The sequence below is a fragment of the Diabrotica virgifera genome, chromosome 2 (assembly GCF_917563875.1).
Source record: "Diabrotica virgifera virgifera chromosome 2, PGI_DIABVI_V3a".
NCBI lineage: Eukaryota > Metazoa > Arthropoda > Insecta > Coleoptera > Chrysomelidae > Diabrotica > Diabrotica virgifera.
Window position 1 is genome coordinate 119,442,026 of NC_065444.1, and position 13,962 is coordinate 119,455,987.

Below are 13,962 nucleotides of genomic sequence, written 5' to 3' on the forward strand. Positions count from 1 at the left end.
ATATTTATTTCTATTTTTTCAGACAAACTCTTTTTTTTAATTGCATATGATGTGGAACGTAAAGATACATACAACCCTAAATTTTCACTTTTCTATCACTAACCGTTATTTTTTAATGGCCATTTAAATATTTTACATCTATATAAACAAAAGAAAGTCGTGACAGTTACCAACACATAACTCGAGAACGACTGAATAGATTTTTATGAAATTTTCCACGTGTATTTGACCGGACCGAGAATAGGTTGTTATGTATTTTTCATATCCGTACGTCGTAACGGGGGCTGCCCTCCTAAAATATTTTTTTATTTTTTTGATCAAACTGTTTTTTCTTAATTTTATGTGATGTGGAAGGCAAAGGTAAATACAACCCTAAATTTTCACTTTTCTATTTTCGACCATTATTTTTTAATAGCCATCTAAAGTTTTGCATCTTATATATAAAAATCTATTGCTGTGCGTTAGTCTCGCTAAAACTCGAGAATGTGTGGACCGATTTGGCTAATTTTGATGTTGAATTATTTGTGGAAGTTCAGGGAAGGTTTATACGGTTTTATATTGTCATTTTAGTAGCCACCAAAATTTTTACAAGAATCTACAGGTCGAGCAAGTCTCGTAAATTTCACGATTGCGAGCCACGCTTCACGCAACCGTGTTTGCGTACTTGTGTTTCGAGTTGCGTGGTCGTGCGGAGTTATATTTACCAATTCGCGCAATCGTACTTGAGACGCTGTGTCAGGTGAGGTGTTTGAAAATTTGTGTAACTTGATTCTGTGGTTAAACTTTTGTTTTATTTTTTTTCGCAGAAAATTTTTAGATGAAGTAATTGTATGATGAAGATAACACAGAAAATACAAGAGGGCAGCATACTTTGCAAAACAACTGTTACAATTTGAAATCAACAAGTTGTTGTCTTGCAGGTAAAAAAAGTGACTTTTTAAAAAAATTATATCTTGGAAACTAAAAATTATTTTTATTTATAATTGAAACATGTAAAAGTATAGTACTCTCAAAAAAATTTCAGCCAAAAATATTCATTTTTGTAGAGTTGACTGCAATTTTTCGACAACAGCCCTTTTTTGCAGTGAGCAGCATAACAAGTCCAGTCTCATCTGAAATCAAAGTTTCTTGTAGTTTATACCTCTGGCTAGTGAATGAACAAAGGATTTTTTATTAGATGAGGTCATTTTTGTTTTATAAAAAAAAACTACTTTAAAAATGAGAAAAATTGGGGTCAAAAATGTGTTTAAACTTATGTAAAATCTTCAAATTTCATTTTTTTTAATTCCTTCGTTCATATTCTAGCCAGAGGTATACACTACAAGAAACTTTTTGATTTCAGATGAGACTGGACTTAGTTATGCTGCCAACGCAAAAAAAACTTGTGTACTACAACTTGTGTACTTGTAACTTGTGTACAAAAAACTCTACAAAAATGAATATTTTTGGCTGAAACTTTTTTTGAGACTACCTTAAGTACTATACTTTTACATGTTCCAATTATAAATAAAAATAAATTTTAGTTTTCGAGATATATTTTTTTTAAAAAGTCAGTTTTTTTACCCACAAGACCTATGTAACCCCTTAAAAAAATGTTTCGAAGAATATGTTTGATGGCCAAGATGCATACATATATTTAGAAGGAAAGTTTCTGATTTCTGTAGTACAATACATAATACCAAAGAGGAAGTAGCCCTAAGCGCCGGACTCCACTTGCGATTTGTAGTTGTGAAGATTGAACACATTCTTTCAAATAGAAGTCAATCCATGATTATTTAGTCACAAATGGATTGACTTGTATTTGAAACAATGTGTTCAATCTTCCTGATTACAAATCGCAAGTGGAGTGCGGCGGTAATAACACCAAAATATTCCATATAGGTCCATAGAAGGTACACAGACATTGAAAAATTCCTGGAATATCCCCGAAAACATGTTCCCTGAACATCCCAGGAAAATCCTGTGTCAGCATTTTAAACATTACCTGAATGTCTTATTGGAACATTCCATGAATGTCCACGAATGTTCTCTGGACATTCAAAATATATTTTGTAGACATTCCCTGGATATACCAGAAATACAGTGATGAGCGCTCTAATAACCGGCAAAATAGCACAAAAGATGTATTAAGTAGTGAGATAAAAAGACATGAAACTAGTCGAGCTGGGAAATTTAGCGATATTAACTTATACATTTAGATTGTATTGATTGTGTACCACCTTCAGACATATCAGACGAGTTTGGAAACTACCACTGTCACAGTGACAGTTTTAGTTGACATACTTCTCCGATATGTGTAAAGGTGGGATCAATATAACGTAAATTTAAAGGTTAATTTCGCTAAATTTCCCAGCTCGACTAGTTTCATTTCTTTTTATCTCACAACTAAATATTTGCCCATATTTTGCCGGTTATTAGGGCACTCATCACTGTACATCCTTGCTGATGTGACAATACCTCCTATCTGTTTTTTCATGAGTTTTGTATGAGAGATGGAAAAACATGTTTTAAGGTCACCTCCTGTGTTCATATGTAAGTTTTGACTTGTTTTGTAGTTCATAGATAGTTTAATTTACTACAAAACAAATATCATATGAAAACAGGAGGTGACCCTAAGACAAGTTTTTAGTCTCTCTTACAAAACTCATGAAAAAAAAACAGATAGGATGTATTATTACGTCACTGACGATATGTGGCCATACCAAATAATACATCCTTGATAAATATAAACATTTTTATTGAACAAAATCTTTTCATACATTTTTTAATGCAATTTACTGATATTCCTAAATATTTCAAAAAAATGTGTCACATTTGCTTTGTAAACCTTTCTTTTGCCTTTCGTAGCCACATATTCCGTTTCCTTCCTGGTTTTTTGTAGACCACTTCTCTCAGCTGATTCTAAAAAAAAATAAAATAAATGGTAATTTTTCTATCCTTTACAATTAACAATCAGAAGAAATATTATTTACAGATAATGATATGCATAATAATAATAGGTTTGTTTTAGCATCAGTTTCAAACAGTTTGAAATCATCAGCGAATAGTGGACCAGCGTGAGTAGAGGGGATCGCACTGGTGACTGTATTATGTTCTTTTACCGACCAACTGTTTGCTGACGGTTTTTGACTAGTTTGACTGTTTGCTAGAATAAACCTAATAATAATGAATATTTTGTATTTTGACAATGACATCTGATGTGGAAGTCAAAACATTAATAAAATTATTTTTTCAAGTTAACTTTCACATGCGCGTCTTAAAATTGTAACTTATATCATAAATAACTATTAAAACTATCTTAAGAGGAAACAGTATCGATCAACAGGTAGCGAAAAGGTGTTCCAAGATTGCGGCTGTAATTTTGAATATTTTTTCGAGATATTTGGCACACATATTCTTAATATAATAAAGAATGGTGGTACAGAGCCCAATTTGAAAAATATATTAATATGTGGAAATTACTTTGTAATTAAATACAATATAAAAAAACGAGCTTGTACCGCCATTAAGAAGAACAAAAAAATACACTTTCTTCAAATACAACTTTTTTATCCGATTTTGTGTTATTTTGGAACTACTAAAATTTTTTATTTCATTAGTAGTTCCAAAATTACACAAAATCTAGGCATCGGATAAAAAAGTTTATTTGAAGAAAGTGTATTTTTTTGTTCTTCTTAATGGCGGTACAGGCTCGTTTTTTAAATATTGTATAATTACAGAGTAATTTCCACATATTAATATATTTTTCAAATTGGGCTCTGTACCGCCATTCTTTATTATTTTACAAATACGTGTGCCAAATACCTCGAAAAAATATTCAAAATTACAGTGGCAATCTTGGAACACGTTTTGGCTACCTGTTGATCGCTACTGTATTAACTTAAAACATTGTAATTTGCTAAACCAGTATATTTTACTCTACTACTACTCTACTAGCTACCTCATTTTCCACTGTTTCTAAAGACTTGTTTACATGGGTAGAGTTTTGAGGAGAGTAGAGTAGCGGTAGTACTCTACCAAAAATGGCTTGATACCATTCACATGAGGAGAGTACAAGTATAGTACTGATGCTAGTATAGTGAAACCGATTTTTGTATTTTTAAACACTCTTGATTATAAGTGCACCTTAAATTCTTAATTTTTTGCTTAAGCTCGTTTACTCCAAAGCCTCCTTTACCATTCTTTCGACGATTTCATCCTCCGCAGCTTGCTGCAAACTTTTATTTCTGTAGTATACACTACCTAAATTCCATAAACACTGGTATTCGCCGTATTATAGCTCTACAAGTTTTAAAGTTTCATCTTCGGTGAACTTCATTTTCACTATTTACACAAAACACAATTCCAGCCAGAATGACAGCGCCCCCATGTACTCTCCTACCTACTCTATTCTGCCATAATTGAGCGTGTTCCATGGGTAGAGTGTGCAGCCGAGTAGACATTTTGGCAGTAGTGGTGGTCATAGAGTAGTTACTTTGCCATAGGTTGCTAGTCACTCTACTTTAACTCCAACTATACACTCTACCAGCTATTCTACTGTGCTGAGCATTTTTACAGGTAGAGTTACTCTACTCTATCAAGTACTTGCATCATTACTCTACCCGTGTAAACAAGTCTTAAATCTACTGAATGAAAATCTACTTAATCTTAATCTACTCTTAATGAAAAATGTCTAAAATCATTTACCCACCTAGTATTATTGTAGAATTTAAGACAGTCCAGTGCCTTATAAATAATTTCAATATGAATATTTTTTCCTTTAATTCTCCTTTGATACCACTCCATTTTAGATTTTGGGGAACTTATTTCATTGTGTTTATAGCCCATATTTATTGAAGGAACCCAATCTGGAGATTGTTATTATCGATTAAGTCTGCTGGTTTTCCTATTTTCCTATAAGATTAAAATGTTAACATCTTCAAAAATCGTTACTGTTGTAATTGTAACTTACCAGATATAAAATGATTACAGCAGACAGGACAGGAAAATTTTCATTTCGCTAGTAAAACCTGTACATTGTATTGCATTTAACCATTGTTGTCTCTCAGATACCTTATTTAGTTCAGTTTAAAAGTGAACTTTATCTTGACTTTATCACAATTACTTTGCATTTCACACTTCAAAACACAACACCAATGAAGCATATTATCTTTCTAAATTAATACTTCCAGAGAAAATGTTAAATTAATCTTTGTACAACACAAAATTACAAAGAAATACAACTAAAATTATCTAAAACTCATGAAGAACAGATAGAATAAGATTTATCTTTTATACACCCAGTAGCCATATTGACTATATTATTATCAGTAGAAAGGATTACATTTAAATTTGGTAAATATAACTCCGCACGACCACGCAACTCGAAACACAAGTACGCAAACACGGTTGCGTGAAGCGTGGCTCGCAATCGTGAAATTTACGAGACTTGCTCGACCTGTAGATTCTTGTAAAATTTTTACAGCTATATGTATAAAATGCTCTTTTTACAGTGTTTGTTGCCATACTCCTCCGAAACGACTTGACCGATTTTTATGAAAGTTTGCAAGTGTACTCGACCGGACCGGGAGTAGGTCGTTATCTATATTTCATACCCGTGCGTCTTAAGGGGGCTTGCCACCCTTATATTTATTTCTATTTTTTCAGACAAACTCTTTTTTTTAATTGCATACGATGTGGAACTTAAAGATACATAAAACCCTAAATTTTCACTTTTCTATCACTAACCGTTATTTTTTAATGGCCATTTAAATATTTTACATCTATATAAACAAAAGAAAGTCGTGACAGTTACCAACACATAACTCGAGAACGACTGAATAGATTTTTATGAAATTTTCCACGTGTATTTGACCGGACCGAGAATAGGTTGTTATGTATTTTTCATATCCGTACGTCGTAACGGGGGCTGCCCCCCTAAAATATTTTTTTATTTTTTTGATCAAACTGTTTTTTCTTAATTTTATGTGATGTGGAAGGCAAAGGTAAATACAACCCTAAATTTTCACTTTTCTATCTTCGACCGTTATTTTTTAATAGCCATCTAAAGTTTTGCATCTTATATATAAAAATCTATTGCTGTGCGTTAGTCTCGCTAAAACTCGAGAATGTGTGGACCGATTTGGCTAATTTTGATGTTGAATTATTTGTGGAAGTTCAGGGAAGGTTTATACGGTTTTATATTGTCATTTTAGTAGCCACCAAAATTTTTACAGCTATATGTATAAAATGCTCTTTTTACAGTGTTTGTTGCCATACTCCTCCGAAACGACTTGACCGATTTTTATGAAAGTTTGCAAGTGTACTCGACCGGACCGGGAGTAGGTCGTTATCTATATTTCATACCCGTGCGTCTTAAGGGGGCTTGCCACCCTTATATTTATTTCTATTTTTTCAGACAAACTCTTTTTTTTTAATTGCATATGATGTGGAACGTAAAGATACATACAACCCTAAATTTTCACTTTTCTATCACTAACCGTTATTTTTTAATGGCCATTTAAATATTTTACATCTATATAAACAAAAGAAAGTCGTGACAGTTACCAACACATAACTCGAGAACGACTGAATAGATTTTTATGAAATTTTCCACGTGTATTTGACCGGACCGAGAATAGGTTGTTATGTATTTTTCATATCCGTACGTCGTAACGGGGGCTGCCCCCCTAAAATATTTTTTTATTTTTTTGATCAAACTGTTTTTTCTTAATTTTATGTGATGTGGAAGGCAAAGGTAAATACAACCCTAAATTTTCACTTTTCTATCTTCGACCGTTATTTTTTAATAGCCATCTAAAGTTTTGCATCTTATATATAAAAATCTATTGCTGTGCGTTAGTCTCGCTAAAACTCGAGAATGTGTGGACCGATTTGGCTAATTTTGATGTTGAATTATTTGTGGAAGTTCAGGGAAGGTTTATACGGTTTTATATTGTCATTTTAGTAGCCACCAAAATTTTTACAGCTATATGTATAAAATGCTCTTTTTACAGTGTTTGTTGCCATACTCCTCCGAAACGACTTGACCGATTTTTATGAAAGTTTGCAAGTGTACTCGACCGGACCGGGAGTAGGTCGTTATCTATATTTCATACCCGTGCGTCTTAAGGGGGCTTGCCACCCTTATATTTATTTCTATTTTTTCAGACAAACTCTTTTTTTTAATTGCATATGATGTGGAACGTAAAGATACATACAACCCTAAATTTTCACTTTTCTATCACTAACCGTTATTTTTTAATGGCCATTTAAATATTTTACATCTATATAAACAAAAGAAAGTCGTGACAGTTACCAACACATAACTCGAGAACGACTGAATAGATTTTTATGAAATTTTCCACGTGTATTTGACCGGACCGAGAATAGGTTGTTATGTATTTTTCATATCCGTACGTCGTAACGGGGGCTGCCCCCCTAAAATATTTTTTTATTTTTTTGATCAAACTGTTTTTTCTTAATTTTATGTGATTTGGAAGGCAAAGGTAAATACAACCCTAAATTTTCACTTTTCTATTTTCGACCGTTATTTTTTAATAGCCATCTAAAGTTTTGCATCTTATATATAAAAATCTATTGCTGTGCGTTAGTCTCGCTAAAACTCGAGAATGTGTGGACCGATTTGGCTAATTTTGATGTTGAATTATTTGTGGAAGTTCAGGGAAGGTTTATACGGTTTTATATTGTGATTTTAGTAGCCACCAAAATTTTTACAGCTATATGTATAAAATGCTCTTTTTACAGTGTTTGTTGCCATACTCCTCCGAAACGACTTGACCGATTTTTATGAAAGTTTGCAAGTGTACTCGACAGGACCGGGAGTAGGTTTATGTCTATATTTTATACCTCTACGTCATAAGAGGGTTGCGTGTGACGTCATAATTCTCGCAATAATGACGTGAAAAATACGAAATTAATTCGGTGTACTCCTTGCTGAAATCGGAACAGAACCTTACTAAATTTTTTTTCTAGCTCAATCGGTGTCCAAATTACAATATCTTAAGCCTTAGAAATATTCTGAGGACAGAAGAAGAACGAGCAACAAATTTCATCGAAGAAAAGTGCAACTGTTTAACTTTTGAACTTAATTTGGGCAAAATATGAATTTCTTAATTTTTCGAAACTTTCAAAAAATATCTCTACCGAACTTTTCTGACGAACGGCAAGCAGAAGAAAAGTTCTGAGCACACGAAAGGAACAAGCAGCAAATTATAAAATTTTATTTAATTTTAATTAATTTTGTTTCATTTTATTAAATTTTAATTATTTTTATTAGATTCTATTAATTTTTTTTAATTTTATTATTTTTTTAAATTTATTTATTATTTTTATTTAAGTTTATTCAGTTTTATTTATTTTTATTAACTTTTATTCAATTTTATGAAATTTTGTTTCATTTTATTTAATGATATTTAATTTTAATTTTATTTTATTTTTCAACACCTATATAGTTGGACAACCCCGAACCCAATTATAAATACAGGGTTGTTTTGAATGTAAATAAAATAAAGCTGTTATATTCATTATAAGAAAAACAAATTTAAGATTGCAACTATTGCACTGCAAACTTTTTCTAACTTAACTTTATTACTTCAAACATTATCTGTAATTCATTAAAAATAATAATAAAAACTCATTCACATCGAGCATTTTTTGTTTATTAATTACGAATTCCTTTTGTTTATTTTAAGTTTATTGTTTACAAAAGTTTGTTCTTATCTATTGAGGCAGTACGAAGTCTGCCGGGTCAGCTAGTGTTCTATAAATAATTGCATTAATTCTGTATTATTAATTTGTGATAATATATATGTTAAATTTATTGGGTGTGTTATATCTTTACAACTGTATAATTTACTTATAAACATATTTATTTTTATTTGTATTAGAGGGCAATTTAAAATCATATGTTCAGCATCACCTATTTCTCCACATTGACAATATGGATTGTCTCTTAAATGAATTTTATGTAGATATGTTGGAATCAATGCATGGTTAAATCTTAACCGGCATATTTGTCTCACTGCGTATTTTGGAAGAGTTGTCATTGCAAACCATGGTCTTGATGGTATTGTACATTGGATTTCTTTATAGTACATACCTTTTTTAATTTCCTCAAATTCTTTGCTCCAGATTGTTTTATATATATTAGTGCTAATATTTTTAATTTCTTCAGGTGTACATTTGTAGTCAATATATATCCCTTCTTTTAGAGCCTGCTTAGCTAAGGAATCCACCAGTTCATTACCCATAATTCCGCTGTGTCCTTTGACCCACACTAACCGTATTTTTTTTAAATCTGTATTTAATTTGTTAATATTTTTGATTATTTCCAAAATAATATAATTTACTTTGGAAGTTATCTTCAGGTGCTTTATTTTTGACAAAGCGCTTTTACTGTCACTTATTATAACAATTTCTGAATTTGTGACAATATGTTGACAATACTGCAAGGCTTCTAGTATACCTATTAACTCCGCCGAATATATGTTTGTGTTTATATTTAATTTTACCATTTTTTTATACTTAACTTGTGGATCATATATTGCACAGTCTGTTCCCTCCTTGTTTTTTGATGTTAACTGTTCGGGCTTAAATGTGTTATTTTTATGATATGCACAAGCCATTTTTATGATATGCACCAAGTTTCAGCCAAATCGGAGATCCAAGATTTTTTTGATCCAAAATTGAGTGGTTTTCCATACATTTCACAAGTAAATTATGATTTTCTGTTTTTCTTATGATTCTTGTTTTGTAATGTGAGGTGCACGCATATTAATAATATTCATAATATGCATGTTCATAATATTCATTCATATTCATAATATTCATTCATATTCATAAATAAAAAAATGGCCAAAATGAGTTATTACAAATGTCACTTACAAATGTTTAAATTGTGAAAATTATGGTAAAAATGGATAAAACACCTTCAAAAAGTAATTATAATTCTTACAGACAACGAAGTTCGTCAGAAGAATCCCATCGGAAATTTTTTGCAATCCTTTCTTGAATATTATGAGAGATTTTCGGAGGTCCCATAAACAAAATTTAATAGTAACTGAATTAGGTGAGAAGGGGAGCCTAAAAATTGAAGTTAGATGATCGAAAAAGACTATATTTGATTCCTTTTTTGTTAACCTATAAGATAAATTAATGTTATTTAATATGCTTAATCAAAATTATAACCCTCACGCACAAGTTGTAGTCTATTTGACTAACAACTTCAGTGAGAAACTGGGTTTATTTATTATGTATTAGTTGCTATAAATAAACTCTATTATTATTGTGCAATAATTGGCAATTTTCAACTTGCACTTTAGACTGAACGCTTCGTCTTAAAAAAAAAGTAAATAGTGATATTTGTAGATAATTGTAAGTACTTTAATTTCTGTTAACCGACCATTTACTAAAACTTCCCCAAAACTTTCCCACTAGGGAGCTCGTAGAGTACAAATTGACCGATTCATATAGAATCCCATGGGATTCTAACTCGATGTACTATACACTACAAATCGAATATAATAATTATTTATTATAATCGATTAATATTTATTCAAAACAATTAAAGAAGAAATTACGTCTCTTTTTAAAAACATCCCTAGACTTTTCCGATGTGTGTATGTAAAACTTATTTGTACCATGTGGTTAGATGAGTTTTTCTTCTAAGAATGTATTTAGTGTTATTCTTTTTGTGCTCTACTGCTTAAATCAATTACATTTTCTATCGCAATTATCAATTTTGTTCTAGGATTATGAAGAGGGTGACATCGCTTTTCAACCTACCTACAAGTACGATCTAAATACAGATACATATGATACAAGTGAAAAAGCCAGACCACCCGCATGGACTGACAGGATACTGTGGAGAGGAAGAGGTTAGGCTAATCACCTTGTTTGGGCAAATTAATTACGCATCGTATATTCCGTATTGTAATATTTTATTTAAATTTCGTTATAGATCGATACAATGTTTTGTTTTGATAGAAAACATTTACAGTTTAGTCTACCAGTAGAGTTGTTTCTGTGGATAGTGTTTATTAAGTTTGTTTTCGCTAGTCCAATCTTTTTCATAGTTTAATATTTTTATTTTTCTAATTAATACTTTCGTAAGTGCCAATATTAAAAATTTATAACCAATACCAATTTAGTACCAATATTTGAATTTTATTTAATTTTGTTTTATTTGTAAATAAGTATATTTCAAAATAATATACATAATATATATATATATATATATATATATATATATATATATATATATATATATATAAAATAGATGAAATAGAGAATGTGGAAAAATCCCCTTACGAACAATTCACACATCCACCATTTCGGGCTGGGAAAAATTTTTTGAATAGAATCAAAGATCCAAACACCAGTTCTTAGAAATGTGTTTCGCCCTCTTCAACCTCTCTGGGCTCGTCGGTAAAGACAAGAGGTTGAATATCTTTAGACACATATATATATATATATATATATATATATATATATATATATATATATATATATATATAAAGCTCTTTATAATTTTTATTCCTGCAGAAAGATATATCTAAGAACTAATTATAATAAACTGATAGGCCCTAGATATAATAATTTAGGACTACCACAGGGATCAGTATTGAGTCCCCTTTTGTTTAATATGTATACTGCGGATTTGCATAAAGTCCCTACTGACATTTTTAAATTTCAAATAATACAATATGCTGATGATTTTCTCCTGTATTCACAGGCCAAAACTTATGATAACTCGGTTCAAACCTTAAGACGAATTCAATGTTGTGTTAATTTATGGTTCAATCAAAACGGATTCGAAATAGCTCAAAATAAATCTACTGTCTGTATTTTCACTCGACATAATATCCCAAAAATAGAGAATTTAAAACTTAATGGCTACGACTATGCATTTGCTTCTTCCATTAAGTATTTGGGAATGATTTTGGATCGTAAATTGACTTGGAAATTACATATTGACTTTATGATAAATCGATGTAATAAGGGTCTAAATTTTCTTAAATCAGTTTCAAGGATCTGGTGGGGAGCTGATGTTGAAACTTCTTTGCTTTTCTATCGATCATATATTAGATCTATAATTGATTATGGTAGTATTCTATATGGCTCAGCTTCTAAACATATTTTAAACAAAGTAGACGTTGTACAAAACTTAGGACTCCGCATCTGTTTGGGAGCTATGAAATCAACCCCAAATAAAGCTTTACATGTAGAAGCTTTAGAAATTCCACTCAATTATAGAAGGAAATATCTCAGCCAGAAATTTTTAATGAAAATTCGTTACCTAAATATCGGTCTTTACCAAAATATTAACAAGCTGAATGTAGCAGATTTAATTAATAAATACTGGAAGCTAAAGGACTCTCCTCCCCTTTGCGAGGCTTTTCGAGATCTGTTAAATTTTGACTGTGATTATAACATGATTGATAGTTTTGGACTCGAAGATTTTCATTCTTTTTTACATACAGTTAAATTAGTAAAACCAAGTTACCATGAAAACAGTAATATTAGCTCTAACATCTTAAGAACATTCTTAGATAATTGGCCAGATTCTATAAATATATATACAGATGCATCTAAGACGTTAGTTGGCACTGGATGTGCCTTTTTCATACCTGCTACTAAAACAGAAAAAATATTTAAGTTAGGCCATGATTTTTCTATCTTCAGTGCTGAAGCCATAGCAATTTATGAGGCCCTGCAATATTTTAAAGAATCAGAAGATATATCTGCAACAATTATTTCCGATTCACTCTCTGTTCTTCTAGCTATTCAAACTATAGATTTTCCCAATAACAATTCAAATATTTATATCCTACTAATTAAGAAAATCCTTTTTGAAATTCATAAAAATAAAAGAAGAGTGAACTTTTTATGGGTTAAGGCTCATATAGGACTAACGCATAATGAATATGTTGATAGGTTGGCTAAAAAAGCCATTGAATATGGTACTTCACATAATCGTAAGTTTTGCATATCTGACTTAGTTAACACTATTAAGCATCGAGTTAAAAATCAGTGGAGTCAATCATGGCGAGATCTTTGTAAACAATCCAAATCTCAGTATTCACTGATTCAACCTTCTGTTCCAAATATATATTGGTTTAAAAATTACGTAGTACCTCGAAGATATATAACAACATTAATTAGAATGAAGTTTGGACATGCATGTTTCCCTCTACATCTAGCAAGAAATAAAGTTTTTGATTCAAATCTTTGTACAGAATGTCAGAAGGTTGGTGACTTAAATCATACTTTCTTTGAGTGCGCAAAATATATTCCATGCACATATAATTTAATCCAAGATTTAATAAAATGTAATGTTTTTCCACCTTTCAATGTATCCTATCTATTGTCTCTGAACAGCAAGAATATATATGATTGTTTAATGAAATTTATCTGTGAAACTAAAATTAATCTCTAAACTTGTTAATCCTGATAATTTGGTATATTATGTACATATGAAAAACGAAGAAGAAGAAGAAGAAGATACATAATGGAAAATGTGGTGAGCAACTTGGACAGTCCATAGCGGCCAGCTTTTGAACTGAGTAGAGAGCTGTAGAAGAGTTTGCTATGGAACTCTAAGGACCTCATTGCCTTCCTTATGTATGAACAGAAAACAAAAAAAAAAGTTGTGACTGGCTAAATGACACCCAAGTCAATGCCATAAAAAACAAAAAAAAATAATAATAATATACATATACATAGTCCAAGTCCAAGTAATGAAGCTTAAAATAGTACAAAACCTCGCAATTTTTACAGAATGGATCGATTTGCTTAAAAATTTGATAATAAGTAGTGGATAGTCCAAGGATCAAAATCTATATCATGTCGAAAGGCGCTTTTACCATGGGGGTGATTGCCACCCCATCTCGGGGGTGTAAATTTTTTATTATATTTTGACCGCAAAGTTGGTAAAAACATTCATTCTAAGCAAAAAACGTT

General features: G+C 31.1%; 1 protein-coding gene and 1 long non-coding RNA gene across 3 annotated transcripts in view; one reads left to right on the top strand and one right to left on the bottom strand.

The window, feature by feature from the left end:
* Positions 1 to 13,962, top strand: part of LOC126879592 (inositol polyphosphate 5-phosphatase OCRL) — a 185,474-nt gene that overhangs the window by 121,847 nt on the left and 49,665 nt on the right. Inside the window, exon 10 of the mRNA XM_050642760.1 lies at positions 10,751 to 10,877. Coding sequence (XP_050498717.1) covers positions 10,751 to 10,877 — 127 coding nt within the window. The remainder of the gene's footprint in view (positions 1 to 10,750; positions 10,878 to 13,962) is intronic.
* LOC126879593 (uncharacterized) lies at positions 2,721 to 7,801 on the bottom strand. 2 transcript variants are annotated; one of them, XR_007696143.1, is made up of 4 exons: positions 7,527 to 7,801; positions 4,952 to 6,016; positions 4,691 to 4,885; positions 2,721 to 2,901 (listed from the first exon to the last, which is right to left on the bottom strand). It is a non-coding gene; the product is annotated as an uncharacterized LOC126879593 (long non-coding RNA). The 2 variants fall into 2 exon arrangements; XR_007696142.1 differs by having other exon boundaries at positions 4,952 to 6,768.